The following is a 20,110-nucleotide window of genomic DNA, read 5'->3' on the forward strand; positions in this document are numbered from 1 at the left end:
GCAAGCATCCTGGCTGTGCAAAACTAAACACCCAGGGTGCTGTGACTTCATTAAGCTTTTCCACGGAAACTTGAACAAAAAATTATTTAGAATGCTCAGACTCGGGGAACGTCTGGAGATGTGCCTGGTTTGGCTGAGTCTCGAGACCAGACCACTTATAAGTGAAAGCAAGCAAGAAAGGCAGCAGCTCATTCTGGCACACAAACTGGGTTCTCCCTCACAACTCATTGCAGCTGCACTAATGATGATGCTCCTAAAAAATGTGTGGCAACTCTGTTCACCTCTTTGGCGTTTTACTGTTCAAAACTAAAATTCTGGATATAAACTGTTCTAAAAAAGGTGACATATCAAGCAGTTCTAGCCATTTTTTTTGCTGTTCCAGTGCTAATTAATTCTGTTGGTAATAGAGGAATGTTTTTTACTGTCCATTGCATTCATTGATGGCAAAACCATACAGAAACTCAGCTATAGTGCATTAAAGATGCTCTGTGAAGTTGCCCCCCTCACAGACAGCACAAACGATGAAACCCACCTCATTCATTAGTGCTACGTTTGTGCCGTCGAAAGTAGCGTTTGTGCTGCTTTCGTTTCTGAGATATAGCGCCTTGTTTTTTTCGAGGTCGTGATGTCACTCAGCTCCCCTACAACATCATTAGTGCTGCGTTTGTGCCGGTCTGTGCCGTTGAAAGTAACTTCCCAGCTTCTTTCTTCCCCGAGATATAGCCCCCTTTTTTTAGGGGTGATCACGTGACTGTGCACTATGACTTTGACCTCCAGGGACCCCATTTGCTGGGTTCAATCGCTCCATTACTGCTGCTAGAGTAACAGTTCTGCAATTGTGTGTCTCTGACCGGGTGGAGGGTGGCGGTTGATTGTGCTTTTAATACCAGTATCTTCTGAGGGTTTGTGTGACCAGGAAAATTAAAATTGTCACCAATATCATTCCCTAATCAGAAGAGTTGCGGATGTAGCCTTAAAAGGTGAACATTATGAAGCAACTGCTGGTTCTTAGAAAGAGTCTTTAACTAGCACGTCTCAATATTAGTATCAGAGCGCTTGAACTCGACAGACGGGGTTACTGGAGGTCAAAGTCTCCGTGCATGGTCACGTGCTCACCCGAAAAACACAAGGCGCTTTATCTCAGAAACGAAAGCAGCACAAACGTAGCACTTACGAATGAGGTGGGTTCCATCGTTTGTGGTGTCTGTAGAGGGGCCAACTTCACGGAGCTCATTAAGCTTACTAACCTTGAAGAAAATTGTTTTTATTTAAATTGTGGTATCTGTATATGCTGGCAACACAGAAAAAGGAAAACCCAATATTATATTTGAATAAACAGACTCACTGTTTTGCAATTATGGTTGATTCAGGGGAAAAATAATTTGTAGGTAATTAGGGAACGTCTGACATGGAATGATTTCAAGCTGCACCAGTTACAATAAGAACATAAGAAAGGTTACAGGCGAAAGCAGACCATTCAGCTCATCAAAGATGGTTTCGTTTGGGCAAAGAAGTGTCTCCTGTTCTCAGTTTTAAGTACACTGCCTTGAAGTTTTCACTTGCGTCTTCCTTGAAGTTTACACTTGTGTAATTTTGGTTTGTGCGATACTGTTTGTTAACGCATTTGTGGATTTTGAAAGCTTGAATAATGCAGCCTTACATAATGAAACCGGGGATGTATGTGTAAAGGAAGACATGATTAATGTGTAAGCTTTTAATTTTCTTCAAATACTCAAAATAGTAGATACAGTGCTGTGTCACTCAGTCAGGCACTTCCTGTCGACACTTGTAAGCATCCGAAATATACTTTCATTAGCTGATTATTTTTCTCCATCCGTTGATCATTTCTGTTGGAAATGTAACTTTTATGTGATACACATGATATTTCTAAAGAAAAGGTTAGTATTCCCTTTTCTACCTTTGCAGGTCTTTTCTTCCACGCACTTATATAACATTCATCAGTGAGACAACAGCTGCTTTCAGAATGAAGGACAGCTTAAATCTTCACACTGAGCATTGCTTTTGTAATATAGTTTTACAGCTTTATTGCAGTGTATTAAAGAGCCTGAATTTCTTAGCTTTGATCATTCACTATAATTGATTTGCAGGATCTTTGAAAAATGTGTTTCTTTCAAAAAATATTGACTTGATTATATCTCTAATGCATTTTTGTCACTAACATGCCAGTGCTGTAACTTTTACTCAAAAATGTTCATGATTTGTATTCAATAAAACAAATAACAGCTTCTTTACTTCCCCAAGGCGGGGAACAAAACTACATAAATGTGAAACATTGTGGGTAAAGAAGGTCTGGTTGGTATTGATGTACTGTATTGTGTGAAAGAAATAAACAACATTGAAGCTTAAATTTACTGAAATGAAATTAGAAAGGGTTTAATTAAAAAATAGAAACACAAAAACCCATTCCTGTAAACGTCTACATAATAAGCACAGATTAAAACTTTTATGGATGCTTTTTTTTCCCTAAGGTGTCTTGGACCTATGTACTCATAACCCACTTAAGGACTGGATTTTACATTGGGTTATTAGGGTAGATGTTCCATTTTAACTGAGCCAGTATCCAATATAGTATGGTGTAATTACTATTGAATAGTACCTTGATTTAATTAATATGTAACACAGGTGGAAATAAAAAGGTATGAAAATGTGCTAAAACTTTGTCAGATAAATAACTCGGCAAATGACACAATTAATTGCTATTTATGCTTTCTGGTTTTTCATCAAAGTAAAGGAATTCAATGTATACAAAAGGGTATTTTTCATTGACATTATGAATTATGTTTGTAAAATACTGCTAAAGAGACATTCATAATCTAGAAGCAATCTTTATTGCAGGGCATTAAAAAAGTTGTTTCTCAAGGGAATTCAGCACAGTGTTTTTGGTTCAAACAGTCATGACTTTATATGTGCTTACCCGATTTAAAATTAAGAAATGCATGAACATTATCCTAAAGGTGTTTTTCATGTGCACCTGTGGAATAATTAACCAAATCAGGGAAGTGATGACCAGTTATGCCTTATCGATGGATGGCTGAGAGATCAATTTTGAGGATATTGAAATTTAAGATCTGTTCCTTTCAGATTCGAATTGAGACTCATGGCACCCAGAGAATTCTGAAAATGAGATGAGGTGTCTGATAGCTTTAAGAAAAAATCATAACCATACCAAATGTTTGATAAGGGATGATTGTTCATCCCCTGGGTCTCAAATTGGGTTTAAGTACTTGATTGCTTTGTCCTACAGAATTATGTCGTTATCTACATACCTTTTAGGAATTATGGGTTGTTGACTTGTTTGCAACTTTTCTAAACTCAGAATAGTGGACCCAGTGGAGAAAATGTCCCTCAGTTTGAATTAATCTGATTAGCAATACCAGTGTTTGATGGCTATGAGATCATTCTGCTCACCATGTACTGCTGTTTGCAGTGTCATCTCTGAGTTATGCACAGAACATTATGAAGCATATTTCCTTTCAACAGTTTGTGGGGTCAAGATAACAGTCCCATATCTTTTTTCCCACATCACAGTCCAGAATACATTCCCACTTTACAGCATTCTCCTTCACACCTTCCAAAGGTTTTCCAAATTTTATATCCTATTACATTTCATTAGAATGCACACCTAATAGTTCTTCTTTTCTGTTTTGTAAAGCCATACTTTTATAAACTATTACAAATTGCGTTTACACAGCCTTCTGATCTGCTGTTAATTCAGCGCAGTCAGATGCTTTCCCTTCTACATAAGTCATTGATCTGGTTGGGGGGCTAAAGATTGAAGTCTAAAGGAAAGAAGGCAAATTCCTGACAGTGTCCTTCTAATGTGTTTGTCAAACATGACTGTGGCAGAGTGAAGTCCAGGCAGAGTTAGATAAGCAAAGCCAGAGACCATAATGAGGTCAAAAGGATTTCACTGAGGAACATGGCACAACATAAAGAAAACAACATGATGGCTTAACAAAAACATCTCTCTAGGCTAATACTAACAAAAAACACAGCAAGCATGCAAGTGTTATATCTGGAGATGAGTCCACAGAATATCAGAATATGCTCAGTGACTGAGTGACAATGTTGAGAGAATACTGCTGATCAACTAATCACTGCACCAGAAGCTTCATGCTCCATCCGGCTGTGTCTAATTGAAGTATTAATTGGCCTCTGGCCTGCTATACATACTCATTAGTATGAAGGGACATTGAAGTGTTTCAGTGGTTAATTCATTGCTATAAAATATGCTATCTTATATATGTTATCTTTAAACTTTTTTAATTTCTGGTTTGTTTTTTATCAAATACAGAACACTGACATTACAAATTATTTTCTCCTTAGGCTAAAAGGAGTGCAATCAAGTCCCCTACACACAATAAGGAAAGATACAGTACTTATAACAGTTGCCTCAAACGTCATTATTCAAGCATTCAGGAAAAGAGGTAAAAAGTAAAAAGACGAATGCAAAGTAATTAATCTGGTATAGAACGTTCTGTGATTTTTAAATCTCAGATTCAAAATGTGAGCAATGTTTTAAAAAAGATATTATTGCACATTGATTTTCAATGGAAATGTTCTAAAGTAGTTATCGATATTTTACAAAAAAAAGCACCAAAAATGAAAACAACAGTTTAACATACTGTAGCATCTCTCCCCCTCTCCGCCCCATAACTGGTGGTACTCTCCCCTCTCCTCTAGGGTACAACCAAAAGACAAAAAGCAAGAATCAGACAGCTATGACAGGAGTGACAGGAGCACTGTCAACAAGTATTTGACCAAATTAGCTGCAGGACTCCAAGCCACCTCATTAAAAACACCTCAGGAAGACCCTCATTAAAAATATCTGCTAGTGTGTGAATCTCTTTATCTCTCTATAGTCAATTCGAGAAATGGGAAATACCTTACGGAGCTTACAGTATGTTTACAAAAAATAGTTGGGATAGCATACTGTGTTTTCCTGAACTTACATCTTTGCAACAAATTCCTGCTTATAATTACAGTAATTGTAAAATTTTGGGGCCAAAACACTAAGTACAATGTCTAAGGAGAGACTAGAATAAATTAAATCTAGAATTCTATATAAAAATACCATATTTACTTCACATGGATGCCAAGATACAGGAATGTCAGGATTAAACCAAACAGTGCAAAACTAAGACATAAAAATAAAGTTTAAAATTTGGCAGAACTAGGCCTTCTGCAGATATTTCATGCTGCAGAGTGGAAAATATAATATACAGTATGGTCCTTTCCCTTTCTGGATGAATTTGGAAATTCAAGTGTGCATTCTGTCCTAATACTCTAAAAGGCCAGAAAATGGAGTCATGAAACTAAAAAAAATACTAGCTTGTAAGCACATTCATTCTTATTATGGAGATGCTAGCCTGAAGAGAATTTGGAAAATGTTCAATTCAGTGCCCACCTGTTTAAAAATTGGGAAACGTTGTCTACATGTAACAATATATCATTTGCACAGAGTAATATGCAATGTTGAATTTTGTTACCGGAAATAGGGGTAGAAAACATTATACTGACAGATAGTTGGAGCTATGGTTCTAAAGACAAGGCATCTCTGATAAGTGCCCCCTAGAAGACAAGAAAGCTGTCATAAAATTGTCACAATATTAGTGAAACCTAATCTGAAATGGTCATAGATATTCCCACTCTAGTTGATCAAATGCCTTTTCACTATCCAATGAACAAACAGCACAGGAGGAGGTACTATCCTGTAGTTGTGTGTGGAATGGTGAGGAGGTGGGGAATGTTATTAGATGTGAAGTCCCTAGTCAGAAGTCCCTAGTCAGGAGATATAGGACCATATCTTGCACAAGTGAGGGATTTTGTCTTTCATGGTCATCACAGGTGGGTGATGGCAATATTAACATTCTGAAATTATTCTTTTTGAATGGTAGTAAGCATCATTTCAAGCAGAAGGGAAGCTAATTGGGGCCAAAGAATTAGATAGATTTCAGAATGGATGTCATCAGTGCCAGGAGATTTACTCTTTGTCACATCCTGAACTGCCTCCTTTAGTTCCAACAGAGATAAGGAGCCCCTACTAGAGCTGCCTCTTCAGAAGAATGACTAGTAAAATAAGATTAGGGAAACCTTCCTGCACTTTCCCCAATTATGCTGAATGTCTGAACTGCATAATTTAGAATGAAGAAGGCGAAATGTGCAGTTTATCTGCTTGGGATCTGACAGCAGTATCCCCTGTGCAAATCTAATGACATCATAATGAATATCTGAATATCAGCCTTCACTGCTGAGGGGTCTCAAAGCTATGATTTTCAAATGCATTTCAAAAAGAAAATAATTTTTCTTATTTTTAAAATAACACCCTTCATTTCTTTACCTGGTTGTGCGTCACATAACATTTTTTTATAAAATAGAACAGATGGTTCTTTCGTTTTCAATGGATTTTGAATAAACCTATAAAACTGATTGTTTTCCATCCAAAATCCCACATTTACAGTATATCCATAATAAAAATTGTTCTAGCATTATATGTTTTTTTGTCTGGATTTAAGTTGATGGTGGAAAGTTGCAGTATGAAAGCAATTTAGTATGCATTGATTCTCTCACACATGTAAATCAAGGTCCAACTTTTGTTAGTAGAAATATCATTGAAAAGGATCAATAATGACAAAGTCACAAGAAAGCATGCACTTGAGTGATGAATTACAGGTATTTCATTATGGCACATGTCAATATCCTGTGTTTCATTGATTTTCCTGTATATTGATAATACTGACATTTGAACAAGATAACACAACTCATAAGCAGGATTTAAATGTCCAATCCAGAAATACTGTAATTGCTGCAGCCATATTTTATTGTTCCAAGAGCATGCCAACATTGTGCAATCAATCTATCTATCCCAATCTATTGCCATTGCAATATATTTACTCCATCATTAGTGATGCAAAATGAAACATAATGTTCAGCATTAAAAGGCACTAGTTAAATTCCTAGTTCTTTTTTGTTTTGTTTCATAAAAGATTTATCTGTATTTGTGAGACACAGATTGTCTCTGATTGAAGAAGTAAAGGATCAAAGGGTACATTCAAAGGATGGTATGATTCTTTTGGAAATTTATATCTGTATTTCTGACCTTTATTATTGCTAAAGATTACATTAGAAAGTCCCTTCATTAAAGGTACATTCATACCTGCACACTAGTTCCTGTGCTCATGTGACCACATTCAGCTGGTTGACACATATCAACTTAAACTCAGCAAATGATAGAAAATGCAAAATCAGCAAAGCAACAGATCATAATTGCACATATATTTGGACAGAATTATATCCGTGTGTACTATACATTATAGAAAGAACTAATTACAATTTGGGCAGCACAAAACATTCAACTAGTCAAAATAATGGACTCATCAATTAGTACAATGGATTTTTTAAAATTAAAACATCATTACTCTTGAAGTCTGTCACCGCTAATTTATTCTTATCTAAATTTAGTAAGCTCGTATTTCAATATCAACTCTTAGACCCAGGAGAAAAGAAAGCTCATATTCACTCTCCCCAGCTCCCTAGTTAGCATATTCTGATTCCTTGCTGTGTTAAAGTAAATAGAGGGGGAGGCTGGTCTTTGCCCATGTTCATTAGCTTTTGTTGGCAGTTAAAAAATGTTTTCAACAAAACTTCACGAAGTGACTAAAGCTTTTTAGCACTGCAAACAGCATGCTGTTGACAGTGGATTATTCACAGGAGGAAGACATTAGTTTCACTATTCAGACTGAGGAGATAACCAAGGTGCCGATGCTTAGGTACAGGTGGCAGTGGGATGCTGGGAAGTGACAGCCTTACTATTGTATTTTCAGGAAGTGACATCATCATCATGGTGGATTATAAATTAATGCAGCAGAGATGAAGGAAAACGTGCTGCTGTCAACCCTCCTGAGCTATCTTTAAAAACCCCATTTACCTACAGTGTAAGAGATCAGTATATCTTTTAGTGTGAAACTAACTGTAATATGAAAGGATATAATTCATTAGCCATTCAAATAATTTAGAGTTCACAGTTTGCATTCTATTTCAGAAACCAGAAGCTAATTTTATCTGCACATCCGTTTAATTAAAAAACACATTGTCTGTATAAACACAAAGGTCTTGCAGTATTATGTAGACAGACTCAAATGGTACAGCTCAGCACTTGACAGACAGGGTTTTACCACCTGAAGGAAACTTGTCAAGTAATGATATCCTATTTAATCTTGAATCAAGGACGTCAGTAGACAAATGGAAATGTTTGGAGAAATGGACGGTTTGGAGCATTCAGCAGAGAAAAGAACTAATTCCCTAGCTACATTCCTGAAGCTGACTTTGTAGTATTCTTAAAGTAGTGGCTTGATGGGATTCTTGGTTCGTTAAATTATTAGCAACCAAAGAAGGAAAAGTGGTCAAATGCCATTTACTTGTTTGTAATGTTTTTTATGTTCTTGTGTTGTTATTTGTGCCAAAGGGGAAGGTGAACCTTTTCCACTTTTAAAATGGTTTTTAATGTTTTATTTTATATGCACATCATGCTGCTACATTTTTGTACACAATATTCCACCTGATTTTTATTAGTACCATGACATTGCGTCTTTACAGTAGTGTCCCTAAAGGATTATGAGATACTAAAAAGTAGATTATTCTTGCATGATTTAGATGTGTGGTAAATTCAGTTTTATAGTTTTCTGCCCCAAAGAAATTGTATTTCCCTTGAAAATAAATTAGGTTTGTACTTTGCCATCATTTTGCAGTATGACAAATGTGATGCAAATGTAGTTGCAATCACTGACTGTTATCTTTGCCTCTCATCTTTGCATTTTTTAATGCTTTAAGACATTGATGGCATAGTACTGCTCATTAGAACAGGAATGTTAAGATGCATGTCTTTGGCTAAATTCCACTTTGAGCTCCATTTCTCCCTGGTCTGTTGTGTAGTGGGGCTACTGGCATATAATGGCTGCCACACATGACCTAGGTGGGTGCTGCTCTTCAGTTGTGCATGAAGTGGATCTCCTCCTATACTGTATGTGAAGAGCTTTGAAATTCAAAGCACCATACAAATGCAAGCAATTAATTCTAATGAATTTAATTAAAAAAGAAATTGCCTAAAGAAAGCAGTCATAGTGTGATGAATGATAAATTTGAAAAAATCTGCTCAGCCATGGCTTTTTTTGCACTGACTGCAAGGTCATGTAAAAGAGCTTCTTTAGTTTTACAGAAATGACTTAATTTGACTAGGCTGCCAAATAAGCAAATGCTTTATCTGGCTCACTTCCATCCAAATTGCTAAGTATGATAAACTGATCAAAGAGTTTGTGACTCATCTGCATTTAGAAAAGAGAAATCAATCAGAGAAAAAAATGATAGACAATGTGATAGGTCTGTATAGAGGCAGTGTTTCCATGTAGAAGAAATCCATTTTTTTCATTGTTCAATATGTATTTACTAAGTACACTTTGCCCTTTGTATTGAATTAGAGTAGAATAGTAATTCTTCATAAATTGCATAAAATAGTGTGAAAACTACATAACTATTATTGTCTTTGTTTTGCATTTGCTCATAAACTGTACTACTGCACACAGTCCAAACTTCAAGACAATAAATGTTTAATCTTTTTCAAGAATTTAGTCTGCATTTATGAGAAACATGATGCATTTTACAGCTTTGTCGGCTTCCAGATAATTGTAATCATCTTCACTGATACATAATGTATATGCATTAATAATTTAAGAATGCAACAATGCGTTTTGAAGGGCGACACAATATAAAATACCAACTTTATGACTTCCAGCTGAGGTACAGTATTAAATAATGTCCTTGAGCCCATGAAACTACACTGTTAGCTCCGATCACCTTAATAAACAGGACAAACGATGTCCTGCAACAGTTGTTAAATAGATTTAGTTTGTATTCTTTTCTTTTTCTTGCTTCCTCACTTTCAATTACTTTTTCTGCTTTGGAAGTGAGGATCACTTAAGTTAAGTTCTCATGTCTAAATGGCAATCTGAGAAAATGTGGCACCAGGAGAAATTAGTTCTTTACAGCATCCCAAATGAAAAGTTAACCAAGGCTCTCCCTTTTGGTTTCCTCCTGAAAAGCAGACGCATTTAATGACAAAGTAAATGAGATGCTGGTGTCGACCTGCAGCCAACAAGATTTGCATGAACAATACCTGAAGAGATTAAAGCAGAGCCTGGAGTTGAGGTTGTGATTTGTGAGTGCCAGTGTGGAAATGAAAATATTTATTGAATCCATGGGAAGGGAATTTGATTTTCTACTGGGATAGAGGGCTTTATCAAAATTTATTCAAAGGAACTTAATGCACATAACCACAGAATGAGCAGCATAGACTAATTTATTAAATGTTTCATTATATTAAACCAAAAAAAGAATACCCTCAAGAAATTTAGATATCATGTCAAGATTTAGGCTCGTTGGCACTAATGCTTGTAGAACTCAGTGTAAATTCTGCCTGCATTCTGCAGATTAGTTTTGAATGTATGTATAACATGTATACTTGGGACCCATTTAATAAAGAGATTCACTACCGGAGGACAACACTGTTCTCAGATTGATATAAGGTTTGGATTAATTGTGTTTATTTTAGTCAAAGTGATCCCTGGCCTTTATATGTGTTAATCCACACGATTTGAGAATTAAATACGAATTCAGGAATTTGCTTAATGCTACAATGCTTTAGACAGCATTGAGAGTGTCATATGATCAATCTTCAAATATGGGAGTTTGTGAACCACCTCTTCTGGCTCTTCATTGGTCATTTATATTCCTTGAGAATTTACAGTCAGAAGCACTTAAAATTGAGAGCACAAAATTAGGTGGCAGCAAAGGGTCATTTTGCTGTTGACTTTTGTCCCCAAGGGAAACGCTTGTAATTGCTGCACTAATTAGTCACTTTGCCTAGCAATAATTTATAGTCACCTTCAAGCATATTAGACACAAAGTACCTTGTGCCTGCCTCTCTCTTTGAGGTCAAGCACAAAAGCAAAGCCCTCTATGGCTGTTTAACAAAAGAAATATGGTAAATGACTGAATATAACCATCATTAATCAATTACAAGGTGGCCCAAATTAGAAGAAACCTAAAACAATAAGACTGCATAGTTGGAAAATTATTAAATGCTTTGCACTGATTACTAAATTAATGGAAGTTAACCCATTAATAGCATTTTGATTTAAAGGATACATTGTCTTGTTTCATGCTTGGAGAATGTTAATGACAATACCATAGTGAGAGTTGAAGATTAATGGTACTGATGGCTTTGATGTGAGTCTTTTGTCTTTAAATGTGCACAGATCCAGCCCAATGAATTCCTATGGGAAGTTATCATGTAAAGTGAAACATGTCTTCAGAGTAAGATAAGGGAAATCTCTTCTACAGCTCTGAAAGTGATGTTTGACAAGCCAGATTCTTTTATTCTATGCGTACTGTGGCATCCAAACTGTCGCCTATCAGAAATAAAGAATGACAGCCTTGTGGGAAATTGAAAATCTGTGTGCTCTGATGTATTATTGTTTCTTAAACCTTTACAAAACCCTGACATTGAAGTCATTGACTATGCTCTGTTTTTTTTCTCATACTCTATTTAGTAGCATATGTTCTATATTGTATATAATATGCATCTTAGAAATGTTTTGTAATTGTCAAGGTGGGTTTTGTAATAGAACAATTCGTGAGTAGCTGCCAATATATTATTCAATAAAATTGTTTGATTTCCTTATCTCTCAATAGTTTAAATTGCCATGCTAGCCGGAATACAGCACAACACAAATGAGTGAAAAGTGGACCTTATGTGTGAATCTCTGAGTTCCTGAGATAAGCAGACAGTATGTTTTGTTTTAATGGCATTAAAAAGGGATATACATCTTTGCTTCTCCACATTAGCTTAGCAAATATAGTATTGTTGATTCCCTGTCTTTGAAAGGATGCTTAAAGGTACTAGGCTGTCAGTAAGTAGTGCAGTAGCTTTTATTTGTGTCTCATGGTGAAATCACCCATTTTAATATTACAGAGTATAATTCGGTGACATGGTGATGAAAAAATCCCCCCAGAACCTTCTGTACAGGAGCTGGGTCTTCGACCTTCAAGTCATTGCACAGTTCTACATTGCCTGAGGGATGTCTCGTTTGAAAATGAGCATGCAGTTTAGTTCTGTGACCCTTTCCTGAAATAGCTCAGATGCAGCCAACAAAAAAAGCAGAGATCTTCCTCCGAATGTACACATATGGGGTTGGCCTTTTTTTTCACTGCTACTCAATGGAATTTTGTTTGGTGTTGACGTTTTTTGGTTGCTGCTGAAAATTGAGCAGGGGATTTTCAATTCTGCACAGTACATGAAAGCCTGCTTTTCATTCTCACCTTCAAGTCACCTTCGTCTGGGCCTCATCAATCTCCTCTTTCACAGCGAATCAGTTCACAAAAGCCGGACCCGGTTTTGTCTTCAGATCTGACAAACAAATCTATAAATAGCGAGAGCTTGTCTGCTACTCCAATTTAATTTACAACCCAACCTGAGAAATAATTTGTTTGAAGTTAATGAGTAGGTGCTGGATCTAACTCTGTAAAAGTTTGACTACTTAATACCTGCGTTGCAAGAAGACAAAAAAAACTTAAAAAGTGAATTGCTTCTTTTCATACTAACGTAACATACCCAGGAGATAAAGTCTCTTTGATGTCATGTGGAATCTTCCTTGTTGTTATTCTGTATCTAAAATAATGTTGTATTTTTTGTATTTTAGTACATCAGTTCAAAGTTTAGTACAGCTGCAACACCTCATCAACTGCTCTCTTATACTTCAAGAAAGCTCAACATACCCTAACTTTTTGTAAGCCTGTTTTAATGTAACCTGCCCCGGAGGAAGCTGGCCTATTTAAAGAAATGGCAGGTGAACACAGCTGCAGAAGCGCAGTCTAAGGTTTTCCTCACAGCAGTTGCTCTTATTTGATCTAGATAACATGGCAGAACAGTTAACATTGGTGCCTTCCAGCCACAAATCAAAGAGCAATTTCCCAATGACTGACTGATCCTGCCACTTAGAGCAGAAAGCAGTGCAGTTCAAGGATGAATGTTGTGTGTGTTGGGGAGGGGGGTGAGGTAAGAGTATCTTTTTTAATTCTATGTCTTGAGCATTGCAAAGAAAATTGTTCTAACTTTCTAACTTCTAGCCCTTAACCAGTCACCAAACTTTCCATTATTTTCTTTTTTTTAACTTCAGTTCTGCATTATTGTTCTTTTAATTACTTTGGGACCAAGGGCCACAGAAAGCTTGCTTAGTCATCAGGACCTGTTAAGATGTTCTGTGACAGAAACAGCAATGCAGGGCTGAACTGCTACCACCTGATGCAGTAAATCAACAAGCTCACACAGGAATTTAACGAGCTACCGGGCTGCCATTTTCACCATACCATAGTGTGTGTCTAGACACTGGGGTGGAGCACTGTGAGATTATAAAATGAACCCAGTAGTGTATTATTAAGAATTTCACGAGGTTCTTCTCTGTCCTTAATCTTACTTCCACAACTTAAAAAGTTACTGTGGGTCGTTGTAAATTAAATACGTATTCTAAAAAGATGTAAGACATAGACAGATGTAAGTAATGTGAAACTTTAAACTTGTATGTATTGTTAAGGAGTGTGTTTTGCTGCTTTGCATAATTCTCCAGTGAGATTCAGCCTTTCATTTATTTTAATTTATTTTTGCTAGCTTGTTTTTCACTTATATTTTTGAACATTTTACATATTTCAACATCCTCAGGACAGGTCTTTTAATACTGCATCTGTAGAAGTAGCATTCCTGATTTATGTTTGATTTTTTTCAGTTAATGTTGTCAATAAGGAAACTTAATTTAATGATCAGTCTTCTAAAATAAAGGCAAATCATTTGGTTTAAATGTGCCTCCAATACTTGGCAGTACCACTGGACATTAAGTGCAGCATGATAAATAGGTGAGGTGTGGAAAATCGTCTAGAATGGATGTGATATTCTGCAAAAGGCTGATTATTTTACTGTATGTAAAGCTTATAAGAATGTGTTATTATTTAGAAAGCACTCTAGCACATGCTTTTCATCTCATTTTATTCAGATTATGCTGTAATCCTTGTAGCTATGAGTAAAATGCTCTTTTAAAAATCTCACAGATTTGATAACCAATACTGTACAAAACAATTAAATGTTTTTTTAAATTAAGTGTACAACAAAAAAAAAACACACACACCCATTGAACTGTAGTTGGCGGTGCTCACATTTTTTATTACAATTCAGTTCAATGATGAATAACTTTCGATTCAAATACCTGAAAAAGAAATTACAACTGTATTATTTTATTGTGCCTACAGCCTGTGCACAGCAGAGTGTTAGCTCATTTTGATTAATTACCAGTTGAAACAGACTCTGCAGAAATAAATGTCTTTAAAATTCCCTTGGCATTGTAAACGGGGAAAAAAGGCTACTTATAGAAATTTGAATTTGCCGTATATGTCTTAAAGGGTTAATATCAAACTCCTCTGTTAGATTTTATATGGACTTTACGAATACAGAGAATCAGGTAGAATCAAGTGTACTACTCTGCTGTGCTTTAACAGACTTTGGAATTCATGGCCTTACAAACGAAGCACCTCCTTCTGTTAAACTTTTGGGTACTTCCCTTTATAGCTATTTTTTCTATATCCGCTTACTGGGAGGTGTTAGATGTGATTCATGAGGAGAGTTTCTGCATTCCATTTCCTGGGCATTTAGCTGTCAGGTTATTTTAGATATGCAATCAAGTGAAAAGCACTGGGATTAAAAAAAATGATTTTGCAATTGATCGGGACCAATAAATATAACCTGAAAACATGGTTACGGGAAGCATACATTTTCCTCTCTCACCGGATGAAATAAGTTTCCTTCATTTCACCCCTCAGGGTGGTGATGAATCATTACAGATTCTTGTAGCTGTTCTTTAATGTGTAATGTGAATCTCTTTGGTTTGATTCATACTGACCCCTCCTCCGGGTGAACACCATCCAAATAATCAAATAATCTATTAATGTAGCTCTTCTTCTATTACTGATTACTTCATTACTAAATAGTCCAAAATGCAAATGAAACATTCTGAATATGCTGCATATCCATTGAATGAAGAGCAAGGTACTATGACATCCACCCATGGCACCGACAATACATGTTTACACACAGAAGTGTGGCAGTGCTGCAGAGATAATGTAGGTCACACAATCCACCTGCAATACATTTATCAGCCAATAGTGATTCAAATGTTTGGAACAGATCCACCTTTTGGCCTTCCTGTAGTCAGCCATTGTTATGTGTAGACAATGGAATTTTAGTGCTTTTTTTTTTTTGCCTTTTTCTGTCCAGTAGCTCATAGCCCTGCTATCATTTGCATATTCTGTAGAAACGATGACTACTAGCATTTAAAGTGTGTTAGTTGTTTATATTTCAGTTTCATAAACCTGCCAGTTTATGTTCCTGCGTTTAATTTATACACACACAAAAGAGACTTAACAAAAATGACAGTTTTTCACTATACCATAGCCATCAAACTGTGTGATACATAACTCTGGAAATGACAGATTCCTTCAGAAAATTATGACTGAAGTTATACCTATCATAGTTTCTAAATTACAGCACTGTTGTTATTTATAATACCGTAATAATTAAGTAGTAATATAAATGGTAAAAGCAGCAGTAGTAGGTGTACCTATAATATCCTTTCTAGGTAACTATGAAGAACCAATGGGTTTTTCTAGTTCAGTGGCTTCCTAAACTTTATCACTAGTGTGTATTCATTTTAGCTGAAAATAAATTATTGGCATTCATTTGATTAATTGAAAGGGGAGTTGTAAACAAGGAACTGAAAATTATATTAACTATTTATTACTATTAATTTATTCATGACAAGGTAACTACATTTTTGAAGAAGGTGTGAAAATATTCCTTCAGTTTGCCAGAACCCTATGTCAGCGGGGTTTTTGTTCAGATGGTGGAACATGAATGACGGCCGGGATCCTGAATATGCAGTGTATCAGTCTCCACAAAGATGAGGAGAGAAAAGGTTAATAACAAATATAGACTCTGGGGGACAAAGATAAGAGAAATTTGAAGAGAAAGCTTCAGGCCATTATCGGCTGTTATCCCGTTACATTAGCCTCAGATCATGTAGGGGATAAAGGATCAAAGAGTGTGGCCCCTTCTTCCATATGCAGTCTGATGGATGAAGTCTGGCACAGCATGCATTGAGGGGCAAAGATAGATCTTCAGGTGTCTCCTTGGGAGGGAAAGTGTCAGTCATTTGGGATTTTCCCACTTCCAGTGTGAAATCATTTAGCAATAAAGCACTGCTTTTAGTAAAGGTCAGCCAGATTCCAGACAGGGCAGGGTTAGGATGCGACTGCTCTTCAGTGCAGCTTTGCAGACATTCTCATTTACCAGTGCAAAACGAAGAGCTGAATAAGGAATTTATATAATCGCCAATATATTTTCTAATCACTAAAAACGAAATTAAATAAAATGTTGTTGTCTGTGGAAAAAGACTTTAGAAAAAGAGGGCCCATTCTTTTTCTGTCCATATTGGACAACACTCATAAATAGTTAATAAAATCTGAATTTTACACCTTTGCATTCTTCAGTGGTTTTTATTTTATGTATAATTTAAGTCAACCAGATATCATCAATGGACAACACCCCACCCCTTTTTAAGAAGCACTGAATTTTTTGTGGAAAGCAAAATGCAGTTCAATATTCTGATTTGAATGCAACTTTGTATTTTGCAAATGACCAGATTCCAGTGTTCAAACATGATGCATCTAAACACTGTGCATTTAAATTAGCTGTTAGAAAACAAAGTAACATGAGGGCAGTACTGCCTACTGGAAACATGTTTATCATTTTAAAAGAAACCTGGAGGAATTGGCTCAATTCTAAGTGACCTTATCATGCTGTTATCACCAGTACCTTATTAGAGAGGCAGATGATGCTTATGACTTTAATCTGAAAGTAGCCCAGCAGGGGTGCCTGCCTACACCAGAATTAACTATCTAGTTCACGTACACTATGTGTAAGGCTTTGTTAGGAGAAAAACATAGTCCTTTTCAGTAAGATGTTGTTTTCACCTTTAGGTCCAAGGTTATTAATCGCCCTTAGCTCAAATCTTTAAACTCTCCAGTTACAGTTTCACATAATTTGGAAATTCACCAAAATGTTCTACAAACTTTGACAGACAGAAAATGAAAAAGAAATGGAACACCATAAAAACCTGTTACTGCATTTTAATAATTACTGTATTTTGTGCATTGAGTGCAGATGTGACTGTGTGTTTTACTGTCTAGGGTTGTGATGTCTTCCTTGACCAAATTAATTGTAGCTCCTAATAGAAGACAGTTGTACTTTAAAAGCTGTCAGTTATTTTTTCCGATTTCAAAATTATGATGCATATGCAATCAGTTAAAAGCTGCTGTATTTACCAGAATGTAAATGATACTCACAGAATGTGTAATCTGTTTTAATGATCTACAGGACGTATTGTGTAAATGTCAGTTCCTCACACCTGCTCATTAATACTGATGATGTTTTTGCCTCATGCTGTTTTAATTGCTTGTTTATTTATTCATTTCTTTAAAATAATTAGTGTCTGATTTAAAGATATTTAGTTAAGACTGGCTTTACATGTGATAACTTGGTGCTATTTATGCTCTCTTTAAATGATAATAAAATGCAAAATGCCCTAAGGTTTGAGAGCAGCACTTTTAACAGTGTTTCATATACAAGGCAAAAATTACAAGTATGTGACATACAGTACTGTATGTACTTATTTACATGATGTATTTAGCACAGGGCTTTCCAGTCCTCCTCTAAATTCTAAATCACCTATTTCTGAAGATTAGGGGCACTTAAAAGTTATTGATCAATTAAGCAAGTACATTGTTCAATTAAGGGAACTCTGGTCCTTGAGGGCTGAAGGGCATATTGCTTTTAGTTCCAATTGATCTCTAAATTACTTAATAGAACAAGCTACCTGTTTACTTGATCACGGTTAATTTGTTCCAAGGCTTTAGAAATTGATGATTTAGTGGTCACCTGAACGTGGCCTCTCCATTACGATGGCTGGAAACCCCTAACTTAGAATTGAACATACTTTTTCCTAAGGTATAAATGAAAAACTGCATTTAATGTTTTAAGTTCTTTGCATCATTGCAGATTGCAGCTTGTATTCCCTGATGATTTATGAAACTGTAGGGATGCTTGGCTCATAACACATTTCTGTGCTTCATGCAAATTTTTCAACAAATAAAGTTAGCAGTTCTTTAAGCCCGTCTTTTATTTTCTAGTATAGAATGAATAATAAAACAACACAATAAGAAAATGATTGTATTTGTATGAAATGGCAGGGCTAGATGAGCACTGCTTATATAACCCAGTGGGAAAAGACCCTGCAGTGGTAGCTGACTGGCACATAAATGTTTGTCCATATGATTGGCAGTCTCTTTTCTTCTCTTCTCATACAAATGAAATACAGTACAGATTAAATTTAAGACTGTGAAATACTGTACCATGTGTCAATTGCTGCTCAAGATTGGTCTGCTTGGAGATAAAAAGCTAATCTAATTGGACGCATAGGGACCAGCATCTGTTGAAATGCATCACTTTAGACAGATGAGCAAACACGTTGTAAAGTTAAGCTGATTATTTAAAATCAGGCTGCATTAGCAGAGGCTTAAATATCTAGACAAAGGCCAAGATACATTCCCCGGTCTCTTGAGGCATGTGTGTTTTTTAGTTAAAATCCTTTGTAGTACACGATTGGTAAACAGATCAACTGTAGATCCTGACAAGAATTCAGCTCTAAATACTGTGCTGCTCATGCAACCTAGTCACTGAGGCTCAAGGCACCATCTCATCTGTTTCTCGGTATTGGTAAAAACTGGCTCCCTGCATTGTTCAGTACTTGGCCTTACATAACACCTGTTCTCTGAAGACAGTTCACAGTGTTCACAACTTGTAAATTCAATATGTATTACAATGTATTATGCAATGTATTACTTTTCTGTCCTTTTGGCATTCTTGATAATTAGAAGTCTTTCTCTGAAGTTAGGCTGTCATTTGATAAGTTAGAGATAGTAATGTGACCATTTAAACATATTACTATGTGCATGCTTAATCACTAAAGCCAGTAGTGACTGAACATGCCAGAAAACAGTTATACACTGTACATCTGGTATGATAGCAGGAACACCATTATAGGACCATTTAGCAAGGCCTTCTTGAAGGAGGGTAATTCTCATCAGGATGTTCCCACTGGGGGCAATTAGAGAATCCTAATGCATAGAACGAGGGAGAATTTAGGTTTAACGCCTTTTCTCAACAGTTGGTGTCTCATTTGTCCAAAAGAAATTATTTATCCATGCTTTATTCTCATTAAAAATAACTTTAAACCTTTCTTAGGTTTTCGTATGGGGAATTGCTCAAAATATTAAGGATAGCAACTGTTACTCGGGCACATTATAAAAATTATGTCAAAATGATTTTTTTTTCTTTCTTATAGATTTGTGACAAGGAATGGCACTATTATGTCATAAATGTGGAGTTTCCCGTGGTGACCTTGTATGTGGATGGAGTTACATACGAACCGTATCTTGTGACTGATGATTGGCCGATCCACCCCTCACAAATTGACATGCAGCTGACTGTTGGTGCGTGCTGGCAAGGTAAGAAGAGAAGGTTATGTTTTTCTTTTTTGAGACCTTTTTTTACAGAAATTGTTAAACCGCCTGATTTAGAACAGCACTAGTTTCATAGCTACAAGCTGCATGACTCCACACAGGGCAGAATGAGGAAGTGTAGGCTGACTCCTCCAACCCTTTTACCTTTGAGTCATTGTCTTTTAACATGTTGCCGGCAACACAGGCCCAAAACCGGAGGTTCAGCGCTGATTGGAAGCGAGGTGCATTTCTCACTGACAGCACTGCATGTCTGAGAAGACACAGGGATCACTGTGTTGCTAACAGCCAAGAGACCCTGTCTGATTAATCTCATGGCACTCAGCTGCTCCTGGGGGAGTTCCAGTCACAGTCGGCTGGC

General features: G+C 36.3%; 1 protein-coding gene across 1 annotated transcript in view; it reads left to right on the forward strand.

Moving 5' to 3' along the window:
* LOC148677077 (calsyntenin-2-like) overlaps positions 1-20,110 on the forward strand; it is a 235,700-nt gene that overhangs the window by 190,253 nt on the left and 25,337 nt on the right. Inside the window, exon 9 of the mRNA XM_088617597.1 lies at positions 19,575-19,737. Coding sequence (XP_088473723.1) covers positions 19,575-19,737 — 163 coding nt within the window. The remainder of the gene's footprint in view (positions 1-19,574; positions 19,738-20,110) is intronic.

Source organism: Lepisosteus platostomus, chromosome 2, assembly GCF_059453375.1.
Source record: "Lepisosteus platostomus isolate fLepPlt1 chromosome 2, fLepPlt1.hap1, whole genome shotgun sequence".
In the NCBI taxonomy this organism is placed as follows: domain Eukaryota; kingdom Metazoa; phylum Chordata; class Actinopteri; order Semionotiformes; family Lepisosteidae; genus Lepisosteus; species Lepisosteus platostomus.